Genomic DNA, 22,291 nt, shown 5'->3' on the forward strand with positions numbered 1-22,291 from the left:
AAAAAAAATGCTATGCTAGACAACATGAAAAAATGCTCATCACTCGGCATAAGGGAAATACAAATTAAACCACAATGATACCACCTCACACGAGCCAGAATGGCTAAAATTAACAACTCAGGAAACATCAGATGTTAATGAGGATGTGGAGAGGGGAACCCTCTTAACACTGTTGGAGGGAATGCAAACTGGTGCAGCCACTTTGGAAGACGGTATGGAGGTTCTTTGAAAGTTAAAAATAGAGCTACCATATGACCAGGCAATTGCACTACATATTTACCCAAAGGATACCAACATAGTGATTCAAAGGGGTACATGCTCCCCAATGTTTATAGCAGCAGTGTCCACTGTAGATGAAATATGGAAGAGCCCAGATGTACACTGATAGATGAATAGATAAAGATGTGGTCTATATACATGATGGAATATTACTTAGCCATCAAAAAGGAATGAAATCCTGCCATCTGCAACATGGATTAGAACTAGATGGTATTATGCTAAGCAAAATAAGTCAGTCTGAGAAAGACAAATAGCGTATGATTCCACTCATATGTGAAATTTAAGAAACAAAGCAGGTGAACATAGGGGAAGAGAAGGAAAAGTAAGATGAAAATATGGAGGCAAACCATAAGAGATGTTGAACACTAGGAAACTGGTTTGCTGGAGGGTGGTGGGCAGGGGGAAGGGATAACTGGATGATGGGCATTAAGGAAGACACTTGATGTAATGAGCACTGGGTGTTGTATGCAACTGATTTATTATTAAATTCTACTCCTGAAGGTATTAATACAGTGCCTGTTAAATTGAATTTAAATAAATATAAAAATGTTATGTAAGATAAAAATTATATTCAAAACTCACATGTAAGAATCATTGGTTCACAAAATAAGATTTGGAAAATGAGCTTAAAATTATGAGGCATAACTCTGGGGGAAAACTGAAGTAAAATACATGATAAGGATAAAATCAGGTTTTATGATTGAAATCACTTTAAAGGCACTTTAGGAGCAGAAGTATAAAACACTGCTAGTATCACATGCAAACCTGTAGTATCTTTAGAAAATCTTGATTTCAGTTCCCTTCACAGATTTTGAGGCATTTAAAATTTAAGTAGGTATTGTTAAACCTAAAATATGATGTATTACTAAAAACATTTTAAGTAATATTAAATACTTTTCTGTATAAAGCTTAATTGAGGCAATTTATCATTGTGACTAAGGGCCTGGACTGTCTATGGACTTAGTTCAAAGACTAGTGCCATCACTTACCAGCAGTATGACCTTGGGCAAGTTATTTAACCTTTAGTCCTTATATTTCCTCAATTAAAACATGGAGGTACAATATACTTCAGTTAGTTGTTGTGAGGAACAATGATAGAAATAAACCCACTCAACAGTACCTGGTAGAGGTTAACACAACATATGTGTTTGGTGTTTTTATTATTCAGTGAGATGACAAGCTAAAGGGAAAAGAATTTATTTCTCAAATAATTCAGGGATTTTAGTAATATAGGCTGCCCGTTTAATTAACATTTATTAGCAAATTTTACATTATATATTTCCTAGAGCAAGTTTCCAACCAATTTAAAAAAAAAATTTATTGAAGTATAATAGACATAAAATCTCACATACTGAAATGTACAATTTGAGTAGGTGCCTGGTAGTTCGCTGTGTTCCTACAGTGGTTAGTAATTTGCACTGCAAAATGCACAATTTGGAAAGTCCTGACATGTATATACAAATCATATTCTCACTATAGTCAAGGTAGAGAACACATCGACTACCCACAAATTTCTCTGTTCCAGTTTATACTCCTTCCTTTTTCTCCCCTTGGCATGACTATCTGTCTTCTGTCACTATCCATTAGTAAACTATTATGTTTCATTAGCAGATGCTGGTATGTATTAAATATCTGACTCAAGGTAAGAGAAAAAATATCAAAGAACACAGAAGGGAAGTTAACCACAAAGGAGTTTTTAAAGATGAAAGTAATTTAAAAAGTATTTCTGTGAAGAAATTAAAAAAATAAAAGTTACCAATTAAAGCCTGATGGGGTGCCTGGGTGGCTGTCAATTAAGTGTCCTACTCTTGATTTCAGCTCAGGTCATGATCTCAGGATTATGAGACTGAGCTCTGCATCAGGGTCCATGCTGGGTGTGGAGTCCCCTTAAGATTCTCTCCCTCTCTCCTTGCCTCTCCCCACCCCCTCCACCCCCACTAGTAGTCTGTCTCTTAATGTCTTCTATGTTTCTCCCCAGGTAAATGGGTAGATGGTAGAACCATTCACCAACACAATATAGAAGAAGTTGGGAAAGGGGATGAAAACAGATTTGTACTCAGAGGTAATCCTTGCAAAGGCCACTGGTCTGAGAAGCTGCTGGATCTCACGCTGGTGAGGAAGTGGAGAAAGGGGAATGCTCCTACACTGTTGGTGGGAATGCAAGTTGGTGCAACTACTCTGGAGAACAGCATGGAGGTTCCTCAAAAAGTTGAAAATAGAGCTACCCTATGACCTATGTCACTGATTTATAAATAGCAGCAATTGCACTACTGGGTATTTACCCTAAAGATACAAACATAGTGATCTGAGGGCGCATGTGAACCCGAATGTTTACAGCAGCAATGTCCACAACAGCCAAACTGTGGAAAGAATCTAGATGTCTGTCAACAGATGAATGGACAAAGGAGATACGATATATATATATATATATATATATATATATATATATATATATATATATATATATATATATATATATATAGGAATACTATACAGCCATCAAAAGAAATGAAATCTTGCCATTTGTGATGATGTGGATGGAACTAGAGAGTATTATGCTTAGCGAAATAAGTCAATCAGAGAAAGACAATTATCATATGACCTCCCTGATATGAGGAAGTTGAGGGGCAACGTGGGGGGTTTGGAAGGTAGGAAAGGAATAAATGAAACAAGATGGGATCGGGAGGGAGACAAACCATTTACCTATTATGGCTTGTGAGGGAGACAAACCATAAGAGACTCTTAATCTCACAAAACAAACTGAGGGTTGCTGGGGGGAGGTGGGAGGGAGAGGGTAGTTGGGCTATGGACATTGGGGAAGGAATATGCTATGGTGAGTGCTGTGTAAACCTGGTGATTCACAGACCTGTACCCCTGAGGCTAATAATACACTATATGTTAATAAAAAAATAAAGAAAATTAAAAAAGAAAAGAAGCTGCTGGATCTCAAAATGTGATCTATGGGGGGGGTCTGGGTGGAGATAGTGTTCTAAGAAAGGAATAGTAGCCATGGGTAGGGGCCATGCGCTTTAGCAAGGGGTCTCAGAGAAAGCAGGCTGCATGATGCATGAGATGGTCGTAGGCTAGCATCAGAGCCTGAGAAGTCCTGGCATGTAGGGTAAGGTTTTCAAACATGAGTGAGTCATGAATCAGTGGCACAAAAACAGAAACAAAAAAGTATAGAAAATATTAATAAGCGTAAGCTTTGCAGGTAATTTGAGTAAAGATCTTTTCCTGAAACTTTTGTTATATTTACACAAATATACATATATTGGGTTACAAGGTAAAACATATTTTTGGGTTCTGGTCTCATTAGTTTGAATGTCACTGATTTATAAAACAAGTACCACAGACTATGAGCTACATGCAAACTGGAAGAAGTGACTTTTTCTTCATTACATAAAATCCTGGCAGAGTGGACACTCATAGACATAATACATGAAGGAATAATCAACAGGCCAGAGAAGGGGAAACCCAGGACAAGGGTGACTCAGAAGCTAAAGAAGGGTGAGAGAGAATAAATAACCTAGTAACAGATGTCAGTGATTTGCTGATATTCAGAGCATGGGTGATGACCTTATGTCTGCAATTTCTGTGAACTGACAGAAGCAGAAGCTAGACTGCAGAAGTAAATGGGAGAGTAGAAAGGAGGAAAATGACAATGGAGAGACAGCTGTTTTGTATTGAAGATGTGAAAGCTGAGTATGTGCCTGGAAGAGATGTAGGAAAGACATGCTCTAGAACTAACAATTCCATTCATTAGCCATATGTGGCTATTTAAACTAGAGTTAATTTTTTCCTAAACTTTCTATGATGAGTTGAAATGTCACCTTCTTTTTAAAAAACGTTTGTCAGAGATAGAGAGAGAGAAAGAGCGCGCGCACAAGCAGGGAGAGTGGCAGCCAAAGCAGACAGTGGGAGGAAGCAAGCTCCTCACTGAGCATGACAGCTGACGTGGGACTTAATCCCAGGACCTTGGGATCATGACCTGATTTGAAGGCAGACATTTAACCGACTAAGCCACCCAGATGTCCCTAGAATTAAGTTTTAAAATGCTGTTCTTCAATAATACTAGCTCCATTTCAACTGCTCTATGGCCACCTATGGCTAGTGGCTACCATACTGCTCAGAGCTGACACAGAAACATTTGTCATTGCAGTAAGAGAGTGCTGTTCTAGAGAAAAGTTTTAATTCATGTCTGTGTTGGCCTCTATAAAACAAGCCAGTGTACACTGCTCCCAAACGGCTACTTGAAACATTATCCAAATCCAGCAAAACACAAAAAACACCCTCCCCCCCCAATCCCAAAACTGCTAGAGAAATGACAATCAATCAATGATACTACATTTGGTCTCAGTAAGAGTTAACCCTAGGAAAGGCCGGTGGAGATAAAAGGGACGCTAGCGCACTTGAGGATGTGATCTAGGTTACATGTGGTGTTATCCCACCCGATGCAGCAGAAATAGTTGACAACTAGAAGGAGCTCACCACTGCTAACGACCAAGTGCACAGGGTAAAGGACCTGCAGCACAAGGTGTAAGGAGGACAGGTATGGCAGTAGTGTTGGCTAGAAAAGGTCTGGAGAATTCAGGCCAGGTTAGACAGAAGACGGTGGGTAAAGTGGGAGTCCTTATGGTGAAATTCCAGTTTTAAAAAATCAGTTACTAGCAGAGGACAAAGAAATACATTGTTTCTAATTTCGGTATATAATTTTCCTGGCTGCCTTAGTAAAAAAAAAAAAGGAATGTGATGGTAGACAGGTATCATTATCCACGAGATCAGTCCACTTAGACGCTTTAACTCAGTTTTCCGCTGACTCAGTATAAAAAAATTTCCAATTTTGTGGAAAAAAAATCCGTTTTAAATCACTTTTTCTTTTTTAAGATTTTATTTATTTATTTGACAGACAGAGAGATCACAAGTAGGCAGAGAAGCAGGCAGAGAGAGAGGAGGAAGCAGGCTCAGAGCAGAGAGCTGGATGCCGGGCTCAATCCCAGGACCCTGGGATCATGACCTCAGCGGAAGGCAGAAGCTTTAACCTACTGAGCCACTCAGGCGCCCCTCTTTTCTTTTTCTTTTTTTTAAATGATTTTATCTAGGGGGCGCCCAAGTGGCTCAGTGGGTTAAAGCCTCTGCCTTTGGCTGAGGTCATGATCCCAGGATCCTGGGATCGCTGCTCTCTGCTCAGCGGGGAGCTCCCGGGAGCCCCCCCACCGTCTGCCTTTCTGCCTACTTGTGATCTCTGTCAAATAAATAAATAAAATCTTAAAAAAATAGAACAAAACGATTTTATCTATTTATTGGAGAGAGAGAACTGGAGCGCGGTAGGGAGAAGCAGGGGGCCCCACGTGGGGCTCGATCCCGGGACCCCAAGATCATGACCTGAACCACCCAGGCGCTCCTTAAATTACTTTTAAAAGGATACATTTGGCTCCACCGCTTCTTCTTCATTTATTCCTGGATGTGGTCATTCGTGCGGCGAGGGAACGGAGGAACGAAATCCAAAGGCGAGGAAGAACATTCAGTTCACTCGCCTTCCCTGAGGCGATCAGAACAACCCCTGAGGTGGCTCTCAGTAAGTTAGGTCTTTTGCAAAAATAAGACCGGAGCCCTCAAGTCCTCCCCGTAAGCCTCGCCTGCCGGTACCTAGAAGTGACCCCCTTTTCCTCCCCCCACCCGCTCCGCTCCCCGGGTCGTTCAGGTCAGGTCCCCTCGCCGACATGCAAGGCAAGATAACAAACTCCTCGCGGGCTCTGAAGCACCGAGCTCAGGTAGCCTAGGGTTCTAACGGGAGTTCGCGCCGGAGACTGCCGGGCCGCGCACGGGGCTGCCGAGGCGCCGCGCCGGGATCACCGTCATGGCGCCGGCCGGCGGCCCCCAGGGGACACATTTACCTATTACAGCTGTCCGTTCAGCCATCGTTACTAAGGCACTGCTGACTTCCCGGAGTGATCAGTTACTTCAGGACCACGACCTTCCGTCCTAACTGCGGAGCGGGCTTGTCTCGGCACTCCGGCCGCCACACCGCCTTTGCGCGGGAAGCCGACACGTTCACTTAAGCGCCGCTGCGGCCTTCACGGGCGAGGCCGGAAGTATCTTTCCGGACGCCTGCGCCGCCGCGCCTGAAGCAAGATGGCAGCACTCTCTTCGAAAGGACTGTCCGATCTTCGCTTTATTTCTACCCCTTCCCCATCCACCAGGGACTCTCGACTGCTATCCCAGATCCGGCGTTTCTCAGCACAACACGCTGATGTTTCCATTTCATTCAGCCGGGGTGCAGGATGGGCTAGAGGCAATGTACGGCGACGACGGTGAGCGCCGCAGAACGCCATTTTGTACGGAGACCAAAGGCCCGGGGGGGACGACGTAGGGGTATCCAGACGTGGCCGCACGAACCAGAGCGCGTGTGGGGAGGGGCGAAAGGAAGGGGGCGGGGTTAGCGGATGACGCATTTCCGCTTCCTCTCGGCCCAGTCGTATTTGGTTGGACGGGCTTGTTGCGGGGAAGGAGGGGACAGATTGTTTGCAGTGGAGGAGCTCGGAGTACGGGAAGGTAAACTGAGGTAAGGTTCGGCGCGCGTGTGGCGGGGGCTGGAGGCTTTGCACCCGTCTGCGTAGGAGGACTGGGGGCAGGGTCTTCGGGATTTGAGGGAGCGAGTGGGGTTGGGAGCGGGAGGCTCAGGCTGTCCTCAGGTTTGAAGAGAGGAGGTGGGGCGGGGCTGGGGGAGGGTTACTAGGGGGAATTGCAGAGCCCGGGTCCCGGGTGGGGTGGAGTAGGGGTGGGCTGAAGGAAGGAGGGTGTGGAGAGAGGACGGGAGCTCGGAGGGAAGCCGGGGAGGGGCTGGGACGGGGGAGGTGTCGGACCTCAAGCTCTTGAAGGCGGGGGAAAGTAGTCGCGCCGGGGTCTGCTGAGGATGTGGGAGTCTGCGAGGACTAGCGTGCGCTTCCCGGGGGGCCGACGGTGCGGACGGAGATGGTGGCCCAAGTGTGTTCTTACGCTGCCCGTACATTTGGCCTTTGTTTCCCTCGCAGCTCCCCCGAGACCGGCACCCCGCAGCCTCGGTTCGGGCCCAGCCTCATCTCTCCAGCTGCCGCCACAGCCTGGAGGCGCCTGCCTCCGCCCTCCCGAATGGTGCTACTCCTCGCAGGCCTCGGCCCGGGATCCAGACCTCCTTTGCCCCCTGCCTCGGAGCTTCTGCTCCGGGTCTCCCCCGGTGGACTGCTCGTGGCGGGCAGGGAAGAACTTTTCCACAGACAAGGCTATCGCTGCAGGAGCGCCTCCGACGCTTTGAATCTCGGCCTCTAACCCGGTGTGGGGGTGTCCCTCTCTCCCCTCTTCTACCTGCCGAGAGGAGAATCCCTTCTTCTTGCAGCCCAGAGCCGGGGAGGTCCCAAGGTGGGGCCCTGGTCCCAGCATGTCAGTCCTCTCTTGTGCGTAGGGCTGTGCCCTCTCCCCGTTAGCATGGCCGAATTCAGGCCGGTGCCCGGGGGGCGGGAGACCCCGCAGGGGGAGCTTCGGGTGGAGGTGGTAGAGGATGAATCCTCGCGGAGCCCGGTCGCGGAGGAGCCGGGGAGAGGCGGCGGCAGCCACGGCAGTGAGGCCAAACTGTCTCCCAGGGAAGAGGAAGAGCTGGATCCTCGGATACAGGTGAGAAGACACAGGGCGCCCAGATTCCAGCTCTCTGGGGGAGCTATTCGATGAGCGAAGGGTCAGACTGACCCTCTGTCCCGTGCCCTATGCATGGGGGCAGGAAAGGGAGGCAGGCTTGTCAGTAGGTCGTCGCAGGACAGCGTAGCCGGTGCTGAGAGCGCTGTGTGTGATGCCAGGTCAGAGAGGGCCCGCAGCCGAAGGCCTCCAGACCACGTGAAGCCGCAGACCGGCCTCAGGTGCAGGGCCTTCTCTGGGTCAGCCGAGAGTAGGACTCTTGTTCTCCTTTCCATACAAGCGAAGGGGCTCTCACCTCAGAGATGCGCTGTGCGACACGGTGGTTTTGGGATCGGGAGGCAGTTTCGTATCTTCCCTTCTCTCCTTTCCTCATCAGCGCTTCCCCAGGGAGGGTCGCACCTCCCTGGTGGGACAGGACACATCCTGCAGTGGCTCCACAGAGGGAGGCCTCCAGGGAAGTCCTGATGTGTTTAGGGAGTGGTCTTGAGCCATGGTCAGTCCTTAATAACAGATTGCCAGTTCTGAGGATGCTGGTTACAACTGGTGAACAGAGAAGCCGATTTATTACCTTGGAGTATGAACAGCCTAGCAGTTGTTAGGATGGGCAGATCTTTGAAGGGGACCTCCGAGCCGTGGGGGAGGAGGACAGGCATGAGTGCAGGTGAGATGCTTGGTCAGCGGAGGTGGGACTGTAGTGTTTTGGGGCAATGACGGGGAAAGCTGCTTGGTGGGGTGAAGGCAGGAGGTTCCCGTGTGTTGGGGGTTGAGTCTGCTGTAAGGTCTGGCAGCATCTCCAAGATGTGGATGTAGAGGTACCTGTAGATGAGAAGAGCATCTTAGGGCTTGCATTCCTGGGCTTCTCTGCCAATAGGCCTTTGTTAGGTTGTTTCTGTGAGTCAAGAAGAAATAAAATCTGGTTCTAGTATCCTCCTGCCCTCTTGCTGGGGGTTCTCTGAACGTGGGGTCAGGAAGCTGTGTCCACACTTACACTGGAGCTGTGGTGAGCCGTTTGTTTACTGGCGTGAGCCTGTCTCATGGGTGTCTCATTGAAAACAGCTTAGTTTCTCCTGCTAATTGTACAGATTTGTCATCTACTGAGGAAGTAAGTTGTAGGGAAAAACGTGTTGGGCCGAAATTGGAGCAACCTCCAGCCCCCTGCTTTGTGATTCTCATGTGAGTTATGTAATCTCTGAGCTTGCCCTCCTTCATCTAGGAGTTGGTGGAGCTGATTGGCTCAGCTCGTTGCTCTGCTCTGCCGGGGTCCTGATTCTTGGCTCTCATAACTCTTCTGCTTATCTCTCCGTGAAAGTTCGTAGGTAGTACTTTGGGAAAGAGACCCCTCTCTGTTCTGTGGGGAGGACGGCTGGGTGATGCGCCTCATGCATCTCCTTCCAGTGCTCCTTGCTCTGCTCCAGGGAAGAATCTGCTATGGGTGGTTTCTTTGCTCAGGCTCTCTTGCTCCTGTGTGTTTTTCCAGTGCCCACACAGGCAAAGGCCACAGCACGAAGAGGCACTCTCATGTTGTGCTGTTCAATAAAGTAGCTGTTAGCCGCATGTGGTTACTTCAGTAAGATCAATTAAAATTAAATAAAAAATAGAATTGCAGTTTTCCAGCTGCCCTTGGTATTGCAGAGGTAGAACAATTTCCACCATCAGAGTCCTCCTGGATGAGGGCCAGAGAGTACCACGAAGGCATAAGATTTGCCTTGAATCCAGGGAGCTCACAGTGTTACCAGAGCAAGAGGGACAGGCAGACTGTAGTCTCTCTTGCTAAACAGGAGGCACATTGTGGAGTGGTGTGGGTCAGGTATGGAGGGAAGGTCTTGTCGTAGGGGCCTCCACCTTGGGTGGCACACTTGTGGCTGGGCCAGTGCTCTGCCCTTAGCAGGGCCTTTGCATCTTCTTGCCATGTGGAAGAGGTAGCCCGATGTGAGGGGCACCTCTCACAGAGAAAGCTGGTAGCATTCAGCCCTTCTGCGTTTGGAAGACATTGGGACATGTGTCATGTGAGTTCCCTCTTGGTGTTGACAGTACAGAAGACCAGGTTATTCGGGAGTAACTGTCTCAGTAGTTTAAATGGATTCTCAGTGTATTTTGTGGGTCTCCACTAACAGACCTGTCATAATCTACCAGCAGGTTTTAAAAAGACCTGTTCCTGAGCCATGCCCAGAAATGTGAATTCTGGTGTTGATTGGGTGAGAAGTGGACATGCAGCCTACACGTCTGCTGAGCCAGGGGATATCCCAAAGGCTAGGGACTCTGTTCAGTTATTTTCTGAAACTCCAAGATATGGTCACTCTTAAGGCAAGGCTCTTACTCCTGTCGGGAGTAGGGTTTCTTGGCAGGCAGTTTGTGTTTCTGTTGTCTGGTGGGATGCCTTTGGAAGTTGGAGGGAAGCCAGCTGGAGGCCAGGGAAGGCCTCCAGGCCTGTCCCCCAGGGAAGGCCACTGGCTTTGTCTCCAGGCCTTGACCTCAGCATAGTTCTCCAAGGCCTTCAGTCTGGTACTCGGCTTTCTGCAAGGGTCCCAGTGGAGGGAAGAAATGAAGGAGGGTGGTGCTAGGATGGGTCTGCATCTCTTCCCCTGCGACTTTCTTAGTTCTGTTTGTGATGGGCATGTTCATCCTCCTCAGGTGAATGGACACACTTACTTCCTCTGTAGCCTCTTCAGAGTGACCTCTTCATCCTCCTCCCAAGTATCAGTTTAGCTCTCACAGGACAGTCAGATTTCCCCTATTTCTCAATCCTTGGGCCATGCATCACCCTGGCTCTGTATCACCATGGGCTTAAATGTTTCAGTGGCCTGCGCAAGGTGGGCGGGAGCATCTGTCGGCTGAGCAACCATGCCTTTGACAGTGGCCTGGCATCTTTGGAATGTGCCTGGTGTGCTCCAGGAAGGTCACCCTCCCTGCTGGTTGCGCCCTCCCTGATGGATGATGTGTGCTGACTCAGACTTCATCGTGTTCAAATTCCATTTCATCCGGGTGCCAGGAGTCCCTGGTGGAGCAGGCCAAATGGAATGTGTTGCCAGCTTCCCTAAACAGAGCCCTGAGTGCTTGTTGGCTTCCCACTAAGCCTTGCCTTGGGTCTGCCCCAGCCTGGTTATCCACCCTGCCCTCTAGCCTATTCTGTTCCCTGGTCTCCTGGTCCTGTTAGAAGAAGCTTTGCTGCTGAGTGGTGGACCTCATCATCAAAATATTTTAGTCGCTGGAAGTGCTGTGTGGGCACAAGTTCCCTTACAGGAAGATGTTCCCTCTCCTGCCCTTTGCCGGTAGCCAGAGCCCTTCACATCCTTTTCCCAGTGGGATGATTTATGGAGAGCCGTTCACTCCTGTGATGATCTTGTTAGGATCTGGAAGCATGCTGGGCCATGGAACTGAGTGGGATCCAGTATCGGACCTTGGTTTGCCCACGGGAATGTTGCAGGATGGCCTTTACTGACCTCCTCATCTCCTCTAGGCTCAGTTTATTGCCTCCTAAGGCCTGCATGTCCTTTTCCTACCAAGACTGTGGTTTTTCTAGGTGATTGTACTCCTGTCTTCTCTGAGGCATCCATCCAAGGATGTCCTTAGTTCTAGGATGGTGGTCACAGTAGGGGAAAGCCAGATTCCTCATCAGGTCCTAGGTCCATTTTCAATTCTACCCCTAATTCCCTGCTTTATTGTTTCCGATCTAGCAAATTTGAATGAGCCGAGAAAGAGTATTCTTGCAGGAGCTGCTGAAAGCACTGTTACCTCCTCTCCTGGATAGCCTGAAACCCGCTCCGGGCCTAATCAAGCTAGAGGAGAGTAGGCTCACAGTGGGAGAGGTTGCCTCTCATCCTGACAAGAACTGTGGTTTTTGAGGAATCTTTCCATCGACTGAAGGTGGTATCCTGGGTAGGAAAGTTCTGTGAAACTCAGAGCTGTGTGTTGGGAGGTGCTGGCTCTGCCTCTGGTCCTCTTCAGGGGTCCTTTGAGTCATGTCACTGCTTGTAGTTCATAGCATTTTGATGTGATCTTCTGGTCACTGGGTTGTGTGACTAATGTGCACCAGCTTCTGGACCCACAGTGTCCAGGGTGGGAGCCACATGCTACTGGTCAGGTTGAGATGTGCCCTAAGGCTCAAATGTGCAAGGATTTCAAAGGCATAGATTGAAAGGAATGTAAAAATATTTTATAATTTATGTTGATAACATGTTAAAATTTTAACATTTTGGGTATTTGGGATAAATGGAATGTATTGTTAACAACTTAACCTGTTTGCTTTTGCATTTTTTTAAAAATGGTTGCCAGAAAACTAAAAATTCAATGTGAGGCTCACATATATTTGTTGGATTGTTCTGCTCTGTAAAGTTTGGAGCCAAATTTATGGCCGCCTTTGAAGCAGGGTTGTGCATTGTTGTTGGCGTGCATATTTGTCTATCCTTGTTCCTGGTTCTGTTATATGTTTCTTCCTTTCACTGTAATTTGGGCATATAATTTGGTTTCCTGGATTCTTAATTGCTGACTTAAACCTTTTAGGGGTTGAGGAAAGGCATAGAAATAAAAAGACTAAAAGGGGATCATATACTGGGTTGTTGGAAGGGCCAGATGAGGTGTGTGGGGGCCAGTGATGGCAGCTTCAGTCATTGCCAAGTGCAGGTCATGTCTGGGTCGTGGGCAGCAAGCAGACTCAGGCTGGGTTCCACCACCCTGTCCAGGAGCTGCAAGGCCCCTGGGAGAGGATCCCATAGCTGAGTGTCAGGAATCTCACTGGGCATTGCTCTTTCTCAGGAGTGTCCTTGGCTTGGTGGGCTCATGATTTCTCCCTGAGGTTCTCCCTCCTTGCTACAGACTCTGTTATATGAGGACCTGGGGTCTCTGACAGCCCACTGCCCAGGCAGGCCTAGAAGCCTCTTGAGTCATGTGATACTCCCTAATTTTGACCTTACTTACCTGTCAGACTCAGAATTCTGTGTCCTGCATTTGTCTGGTATCCTCCCTGTTCTCGCCCACCTGGAATACTATAGACAGCCTACCTCTGGCTCTTGTAAATGTCCCTCGTATTGCTCAGATCTGCCTTCCTGAACCACAGACCAGGTGGTGCCACACTCTGAGGGGCTTCCCCTGCCACTGGGAAAAGTTGTGGTATCCTTTCTCTGTGCCCTAGCCTTGCTGGCTTCTTACTTGACAAGCTCCCTGCCCCAGGCACCTGATCTCCTGATTCTTGGCTCCTTCCTGTCACTGGTGGTTTTCTTTTCTCTGTATCCATCAAGGCCCAGCTTAGGAGCAAGGACTTTGAGCATCCTGCCCTGGCCTTTCCTGCCAAGGCAGATGACCCTGCTGCCCCCACCATGCCCACCTGTTATAGCTGCTTACACTGCTGAGGCCCTGTTGCTTGCTTACTGGGCCAAGAGTGGCCACCTCTTTGTTTTCTGAGTGCTGGGGTCTCAGCAATGCTGAGCTGTGATGCATATGTAGAAAACCTGTGATGGGTGAGTAGTTAGGGGTAGTGTTCTCTGACTTAGCTCTGCAGAGACCTCTGGCCGTAGTGTGAAGAGAAGGTGGCACGATCTGATGAAGCGAGGGCAGGCTTGCTTCCATTTTGCTGTGGGTGCATGCGTGTTCCATTTGCTGAATGTTGATTTCCTCATTGTTAAAACGGGGGTTTAATGATCGGATGCAGAGATGGAGTTGGGGAGGATTGCAGGAGACTATGTTATTAGGTCTCCTTCAAGGAGCCATTCCACAGAGCCTCCTGCATCTCTTCCCTTCTCTGGTCAGGTGGACTTTCCCTCCTTGCACTGCCCTTCTAGCCCACGTGGTTCGCATGAGGCTACTTTCTACTGCTCTAATTTTTTGCCCCTCTCCGGCAGGAAGAGCTAGAGCATCTGAACCAGGCCAGCGAAGAGATCAACCAGGTGGAGCTACAGCTGGATGTGAGTATTGCTCCTTTTCCTCACACCCTTGGGCTGGTCCCGGAGGTGTCTTCTCTCCCTGTTCAATATGGCGGCAGTGAAGGGGCATGTATGAAAAGCTGGAGGGGCTGGGACCCACACATATGCCTTCCCTCTGCCCTGTGTCCCTATCCCTTTGCCAGGAGGCCAGGACCACCTATCGGAGGATCCTGCAGGAGTCAGCAAGGAAGCTCAACACACAGGGCTCCCACTTGGGGAGCTGCATCGAGAAGGCCCGGCCTTACTATGAGGCGCGGCGGCTTGCTAAGGAGGTATGGCCAGCCGGTGTATGTTCCAGAAGGGCCATGTGCAGAGCCTGGCCCTGGACTCTTCTGTCTCTGTGTGGGGTGTGAGACGGAACACTTTCTCATTTCTTTTTTATGTCTCTTCCCTTTGGTTCATTTCTATTTTCTTTGCTCACCCTGCCATTCCTTTACCCTTTTCCTCCCCTTCTTTTTCTTTCTTTCTCCTCTCCTTTCCTTTTTCTCTTCATTCCCCTTCCCCATCCCTCCCCTTACTTTCTTTTCTTTCTTTCTACACAAATACTGTGGGTTCATTATTGGAAGACTGCAATGTAACCATAACTGTAAGACCAGAAGAAAACCAAAATCACCCCAAATCCTACCATGTGCATGTTTCATGTTTTTTGTACCTAGGATTTGTTTTAGTCAAGTATGGTAGGGTGGCAGACACAGAGACAGCTGCCTTGAAAGGAGAGTTTATTACTTAACATTTCCAAGAAGAAAGGACATGCCACACCATGTAGGGGATGGAAGGTACTAGAGGAAACCTTGGCTTAGAGCCTTTATTGTGTTTACAATGGGAAGGAACGGGTAAGGCAGGGTAGGCAACCTTTAGCAAATTTAGAATTTAATAGCTTGAATAATTGTGGGCTCTGGGCTATGGGGGTGGTCTCTGTGTTTTGGTAGCCGGCCCTGGAGTAACATAGGGCAGGGGAAATACTGGCTGGTGTGTGAGAGTTAGATAAAGGGGGTGGTGGGATTTGGATTGGTTGGTTTGCATTTGAGAGGTGTGCTCAAAGGGGAGTTTACTATTTTTAGGAGTTAGCTAGCCCTGGAAGGGCCACAAGGCCCCCAAGATTTCAAAGCACCAAAAAATATAGAAAATAAAAAACATACTTAATACAGCACAGGTAACCCCTTAATTTTTTTGGAGGGTTATATATTTTGCCAAAATGAGATGACATGGTATGTGCTATTTTTATTCCTTTATCTTACTTATATTATGACATGGTACCATGTCAAAAAGTATATATCCATGCTGTAATTTTTAAGAACTGCCTAATATTTCCTCTTTTTATTATTATTTTTCATTTAATCAGTTCCTTGTAACTGAAACCTTAGGTTGGTTTCCATTGTTTTGTGGTAAGCATAGCTGTGATGCCTGTCTCTGAGTGCTTGTCTTCCTTCCTTCAGCTTACCTGCTGGGCTGGAGTTGATGAAATCAGGGGTGTGTTTTCTCTAAGACTTGGTCTGTGTCATAACCACCTTGTATCTAAAGTGGTGGGGATTTTTCTTTGTTCTCTGCAGGGTAGAAAAGTCCGGTGGCCTTTGCAAATGCTGATTTCACACACTCACCCTTTAGTGGCAGTATCATTTTCCAATCTTTGTTTCTACATTTCTTTATTTAAGTCATAGCCTTACAAAATATTCTTTATAGGTAAAATATTACTTTTTTGGCCCTTACGCTCAGTGCAGTTTGGGAAGTGAAGCCGACATTGCAACCGGCCTTCCTCCTTCTCTTGTCCTCATCTAAGCGGGGTCTCCATGGGTGGGCGGGGGTCCTTGGGGCTCCGCATCCTGATGATCCTCTCTTCCCAGGCCCAGCAAGAGACCCAGAAGGCAGCGCTGCGGTACGAGCGGGCCGTGAGCATGCACAATGCTGCCCGGGAGATGGTGTTTGTGGCTGAGCAGGGTGTCATGGCTGATAAGAACCGGCTAGACCCCACCTGGCAGGAGATGCTCAACCATGCCACCTGCAAGGTGAGCCAGGCCATGTCAGCAGGTCTTCCCAGGTTCCTTTGCTTCCTTTGCTGTCCTTTCATCCCATCGCCCTCCTGCCTCCTCTCTGTCTTCTCCACTCAGGCCTTTCCTTGGCCTTGATTCTGTTTCAAGCCAAACCTCTTTCTTGCTCTCTGTCCTGTCTAGGCTTTGCTAGTGTACCTTTTGCAGTGTAGTTTATGTATCATTTCTCAGCTATTCAAAGGAGAGGGTGGTATGGGAGGATCCCTAACATCAGCTCCATTTGGCCACCTTCACCTTGTGAAGATGTTAGTCCATTGGAGTTGTTACAGCAGAATCACATAGACTGGGTGGCTTAAGCAACAGTTTATGTCTTCCAGTTCTGTGGGCTCGGAAGTCCAAGCTCAGGTGCAGGCCAATTTTGTATCTGGTAAGGGCCTGCTTCCTGATTCCTAGACAGCTGGGGGTCTTTTCAATGTGGTGAAAAAGCTTTCACTGAGGTGGAAGGGATGAGTGGGAGCTCTCCAGGACCTCTTTTATGAGGGCACTAATCACATTTAAACTACTCCCCCAACCTCTCAAAGGGCCCACATCCAATGCCATCACTTAAGGGTTAGGATTTCAACATAGGAATTTTGGGAGGATACAAACATTTAGTCTCTAGCAGCAAATGCCAGCTCCTGAAGGAAGATCATGTCTCAAGAGGCAAAAGCATGCGTCCTCGGTCAGTGACGGATGTCCTCTGCCCCATCTGGGCCAGGTGAATGAAGCAGAGGAGGAGCGGCTTCGTGGTGAGCGGGAGCATCAGCGGGTGACCCGGCTGTGCCAACAGGCTGAAGCTCGGGTCCAGGCCCTGCAGAAGACGCTCCGGCGGGCCATTGGCAAGAGCCGCCCTTACTTCGAGCTCAAGGCCCAGTTCAGCCAGATTCTGGAGGTAAGGGAGGAGTGGGAGAGGGGGAGGGTCTGAATAGTCAGGAACGGGATAGGCATGGAGAGTGAGGGCAGTTAGAGGGGATGTTGGTGCTTCTCCAGGCCATCTGCTAGACCAGTGTGGTGGGACAGGTGGTAGGACAGGTGCTTAGAATGACCCACAGGAGTGGGAATTGGGCTTGGAGGATGGGTGCTGGCAGAGAATGGAGTCGAAAGGAGGTAAGTGAGAGAAAGTGGGAATTGGGAAACCAGGGAGAATGGGGATCAGGAACTGGCCAGAAAGGGAAAGGGCACAGTGGGGAGAGGAGGAGTAGGTGGGAATGAGGACCTGGTGGGAAGGTCTTAAGACGGTCAGGTTTAGGTGAGGAGCTGGGCAGGAAGGCTGGGGAAGAGGAATCCAAAGAGGAGGACCGAAGGGGGCTGGACTGAGTGGGGTAGAGCCCTGTGGTTTTGTGTTGGGTGGTCTGGGAAAGGAGGCACTGTGCAGAGTGCTCAGGGGGCTCAGAGTGCTTGATCACCTCATTCTGTTCCTCCTTCCTCAGGAGCATAAGGCCAAGGTGACAGAGCTGGAGCAGCAGGTGGCCCAGGCCAAGACTCGCTATTCAGTTGCCCTGCGCAACCTGGAGCAGATCAGCGAGCAGATTCACGCACGGCGCCGGGGCCAGCTCCTGCATGCCCCAGGCCAGCGGCGTTCCTCCCCTGTCGGGGCAGAGGCTGGGCCTGATGGTGGGGAGGATGGGGACAGTGGGATCATCGAGGGGGCTGAAGGCGGGGGCCTGGAGGAGGGCAGTAGCCTGGGTCCTGGGGCTGCCCCTGACACAGACACGCTTAGCCTGCTGAGCCTGCGCACGGTGGCCTCGGACCTGCAGAAATGTGACTCTGTGGAGCACCTGCGGGGCCTCTCAGACCACACCAGTCTGGACGGCCAGGAGCTGGGTTCCCAGAGCGGGAGCCGTGGGGGCCGCCACCAGCGCAGCATCAGCCTGTAGTCCATGCTCAGGGTGGCTAGTCCTTTCATCACCACTGGCCCTCGTAGGGCTGGACAGGCTCTGTGCTCCCTCTTCCTCAGGTCCTTTCTTCCCTTGGAGAGGTCAGGTTGGTCCTTGCCTCTGGTGGATTTCTCCCTGTCCTTGCCCTCCCAGCTCCCTCTTCACAGGTGGCAGCTCTCTTTGCCTTACCCTTTCAGAAGGCTTTTCTCTGGCTCTCACATTTGCCCTCTCCTGCTAGCTCCTCATGGTCTGATGCCCTTTGCTGCCCCCTTTCTGCTTTCCTTCCATCTGTCTGGCTTTCCCCTCAGGGAACTTGGTCTAGAAGGCACAGGGAAGCCCATGGGAGAAGGTGGGTGTGCGACCCAAGTCCTGGCATCTTGGCCCCTAGCTCGAGGAAATAGGTGTTCCTTCCACCTCCCCATCTCCCAAGGTCTAGGGATGCTACAGAGCTCTTCTGGCAGCCCTGTGCCCTAGGCCTCTGTCCCGGCCTGCCCATATGGAACCTGAAATGCACTGTAGGACTGTGTACGTCTGGAAGACACTACTGATCCCTATAGTGCTCCCTCCTCATGACCTAAGCCACTTTGCTATGTGTGCCACAAAGTAGGATTGGAAGGGTACCAGTGTCAGAGAAGGTGAAACCCAAACCCACTGTCAACACAGAGTACACCACCCACTCCAGATAGGCTCCCATGTGTATGGTGTTTTCCACAGCTGGGCTGGGCTGTTAACATTGCTAAGGTGCCAGTGGGTCTCTAACAAGGGTCCATGTTGGCAGGTGGACATGAAATGAGGTCCTGATGGTTGAGGCCCTTGCCATTCATGCTGCAGAGTTGGGTTTACTTTTTCTGGGTAGAGGATGTTGAGCTGAATCTCAGCACCCTCCTGCGGGGTGGAGTTAGGGAAATTGGTGCTCAGTTGCTCTCCCTCTTGCTCTCCCAAACCAAACAATACCTACTCCAGGATCTCTTAGGGAAATGCTCAAGTTTGGCTGCACAGCCTTCTCTGTTGTAGGTAGGGGTTGTCCTGGGGTGAGGGAGCCCACCCTCCATGGGGAGCAGCTCTGGGTGTTTGGTGGTGTTCCAGGCCCTATGGTGGGGAAGGTGGGGAAGCCATGGTAGATCTGGGTGCCTTGGGAGAACTGGTCCTTCTTCCTTTGCCACCCTAAGAGGTCTGAGAGCTGGACTCTGGGCAGGACAGCTTGCACCTAGGCCTTTGTGCTGCTGATGTCACCTGGGAGGAGTGGGCTTTCATATGGAGGGTGGTGTCTCCCTGTGCTAAGGTGGTCACTATGAGAACCACTGGGTTTGAGGTGGCCATGGGTGAAGGGAAGAAAGGGAGGGAGGACGTGGGCATGCGTGTGTGCATGTGTTGGGGGAGTATGTGTGTGTGTGTGTGTGAGAGAGAGAGTGTGTGTGTGTGAGAGAGAGAAAAGGGTATGCCCCTGATTTTATTTAAATAAAATAGTTTATGTATCAGTAATGTTTGCTGTCCCTGTCAGGGGAGGGAGGAAGAGAAGGGCAGAGTGTGTGTGGGGAGGCTCTTGATGGGTGAGTCAGGGCAGGGAAGATGCCTCCTCCTCCCACCTTTGAGGCGAGGAGGGGTCGGCAGGGTGGAGAGGACATTGTTCTAGTGGTCCGGAAAAGACAAAGGTGCCAGTCCTGGGTGTGTCTGCAGTTGAGCATGAAGGAAGGGGAGGGACAAAAGTAGGGTTGTAGGAGACTTAAGTTTCAGATAGAGTTTTTGTCTCCTGCAGTGTTTAGGACATAATACTAAGTTTTTATGTTGTCTGTCTAAAAATTAATGTAGATGAAAGGTGACACTCAAATCACGACTTGACGTGTTGTGGGGTGCAAAGGATTTGAGTGTGTTTGGACCCACAGCCTGTGAAATATCTAGTGGAATCAGGTTGGGGCGGGATGAGAACTTTGGGAGCCATGGATGTGTAGAGTGAAAGCTTTGGATCAAGCGCCCTCAGTCCCAGCCCCAGAGGTGCACCTACATTTCGGGCCAGGTGAGGAGGACATCATCCAAAGGGTGGAGAAGGCACTGCCAGGGAGGAGGGCAGGAGACCCACTGGAAACTTGATGGGAGATGGTTGTCTTGAAGACCCTTGAGGGGAAGAGTGAAGGGCAGAAGTTGGGATGGAAGGGCAGAGCAGTGACCCTGGTGATCTCAGATGGCAGATGGGCCATCAGGAGCCACTGTGTTTTGAACATGCGCTGTGTACCCTTCGACAGGTACTGTCCAGGTGTGAGACTACCTTTCCCAACCTGGACTTTTTTTTTTTTTTAAACAAATTATCTTTCTCATAGTTCCAGAGGATAAAAGCCTGAGGTCAAGCCACGAGTAGGATTAATTCCTTCTGAGGGTTGTAAGGGAAGGATCTGTTTCAGGTCTCTCTCCTTAACTTGCAGATCTGTCTTCTCCCAGGGTCTTCATCTTCCCTGTGTACGAGTCTGTTCAGATTTCTCTCTTAAAACGATACCAGTCATATAGGATCAGGGTTCACCCTAATGACCTCATTTTACTTTAATAACTTCTGCAAGGACCCTATCTCCAAGTACAGTCACATTCCGACTAGGTTACAGCTTCAGCATATGAATTCTGAGGGAGATGCAATTCAGTCCATAACAGCACAAAAGCACATCATCACAATAAACAATGTAAATGGTATCTGATCCTGTCTTTCCATTACAACATCACTAGATTTAATCTACTATTTTGCTTATTGGAATGCCGTTCAACGGACCTCTCTAATTGAGAAAGTGTGGTGAGGCAGATGGGTGCCAAAATATTCCCTTTATTACTGGAAAAGTTGTGATGAGAATACATGGCCTATGTCCTTGGGCAAGTAGGCTTTCTGAGATGACACTCCAGGGTCATACTTCCTACCCACCCCCGCAAGTCACGTGGTGTGGAGGAGACCCAGAGAAGAAGGGCTGGCTGTGCACACTAGTTTCTCTTCACCAAATCACCTACCAGATAAGAATGGAGAGCTAGTAGGAGAGTTAAGAGCCAATGGTGCTGCTTCCATGTGGAAGAAAATAGCCACAGCAAATATGCCTCCCCCAACCCCCATCCTATCCCAAGTGGTCTTGTACTTATCCACTGTGACTCTTGCCAGGATATGAATTTACCTGTTTCCACAACAACCTTAGGAGGTAGGTGGCACCATGATTGTCTTTTCATAGATGCTAGTACAGGTGGGGATGCCCAATTTGCCCCCAGCCTTGTAGAAGGTAAAGGAGGCATTTGGCCTTGAGTCCACAGGGACCAGAGGTGAGAAAGTGGCGTGGGCAGAATCACCTCTCAAGAAGTGTTATTGGGGAGGGGAAGCGAGAAGTATCAGGAAGCTTGAGGAATTTTGTTTCAAAATGAGCAAGAGATGGTCAAACTGAGAGGCTGTCTCATTTCCCCCATTCCTGTACCATGTCAAAACATGGTTGGTAATAATAATTTCTCCTAAATTATGTCTTCCCCCAAGTGAGCAGTTGGGCCTCAGTCTTGCCAGCACATAATACATGCCTGGCACTAAATGTTCAGTAAACATGCTTTTCCATTTCCCTCTTCCCCCAGTTCAGATCTATGCCAGTTTACTTTGTTAGACTGTTGCTAGGAAGTCAGCATTGTATCCACAGGCCTGTGATGATATCTCCATGTCCCTACGGGTCGTTCTCAAATTTCTCTAAGCTCCAACTTATTGTAAAATGAGAAAATCTGGGTATGCCTAACCCTCTGCCAGGTCGGTGGGTGTCAGCCACAATGATCCCATATTAGCTTCCAGATGAAATGAGCGTCACATTAGGAGGCCTCCTTCGGTCCAGTGCTAGAGAAGGAGGCTTTTCTCTCTCCCTTTCCTTTTCCTTTCCCCCTTACCTCCCTTCTCTCCTTTCTCCTCATTTCGCCCCTTCCCCCTCTTTCTTTTTTAAATAAAGGCCCTGATGAAGTTCAGGTTTACGTCTTTGTCCTGTTGTAGTTTTGGTAGTCACCCTTACCTTTTCCTCCTGTGTGGTAAAGAAGGGCTTTTTGTTGGTTGTCATGGTCCCACTCTGTCAGCAGAGGGCAGCAGCCACCAGAAAGTGAATAAGTGAATGGAGAGAAATCTAAGTCAGCTGGGTCCTGGTCCTCATTTTCTGGCAGTCCTATGAGGTTTGCCTCCTTGACACTTGGCAGGTGGTCCTGGGAACCTGGAGGGGGTAGGGGTTGGGGTGTATGCATTAGAGTGCAACCCTGCCTGTCCCCACGAGGTCATCTTGCATCCCTGATGTGCTTGGGATGGTCTGGTGTGTGTGAAAACTGCTTCGGGTTGGGGGGCACCAGATCATTTGAGGCCAGATGTTCTGTGCTTCTTGATGTCCTGTTCTTAGAACTCACCTCCTTCTTTGTTCTGCTTAGTGCTTTATTCCTCTATCCTTCCTTCACCTTTTTGCATATTATTCTCTTGGGAAGTCCCTTTGGCTTCCCTCTACTACAACTCATAAGCCTTGGGCTTCTCCTTTGTCCACCATCCATGAGCCCTGGGCTGCCA

General features: G+C 49.1%; 1 protein-coding gene across 1 annotated transcript; it reads left to right on the forward strand.

Moving 5' to 3' along the window:
* The first annotated feature begins 6,723 nt into the window (after positions 1-6,723).
* SH3BP5L (SH3 binding domain protein 5 like) lies at positions 6,724-21,720 on the forward strand. The gene is made up of 7 exons (XM_004780233.3): positions 6,724-6,841; positions 7,311-7,926; positions 13,779-13,841; positions 14,003-14,131; positions 15,701-15,862; positions 16,602-16,775; positions 17,314-21,720. Exons 2-7 carry the CDS (start codon positions 7,741-7,743, stop codon positions 17,758-17,760), a joined length of 1,161 nt encoding a protein of 386 aa, XP_004780290.1. The 5' UTR covers positions 6,724-6,841; positions 7,311-7,740; the 3' UTR covers positions 17,761-21,720.
* Positions 21,721-22,291: the final 571 nt, after the last annotated feature.

This window comes from Mustela putorius, unplaced genomic scaffold (genome assembly GCF_011764305.1).
Source record: "Mustela putorius furo isolate JIRA1106 unplaced genomic scaffold, ASM1176430v1.1 tig00003923_pilon_pilon_pilon, whole genome shotgun sequence".
Classification (NCBI taxonomy): domain Eukaryota; kingdom Metazoa; phylum Chordata; class Mammalia; order Carnivora; family Mustelidae; genus Mustela; species Mustela putorius.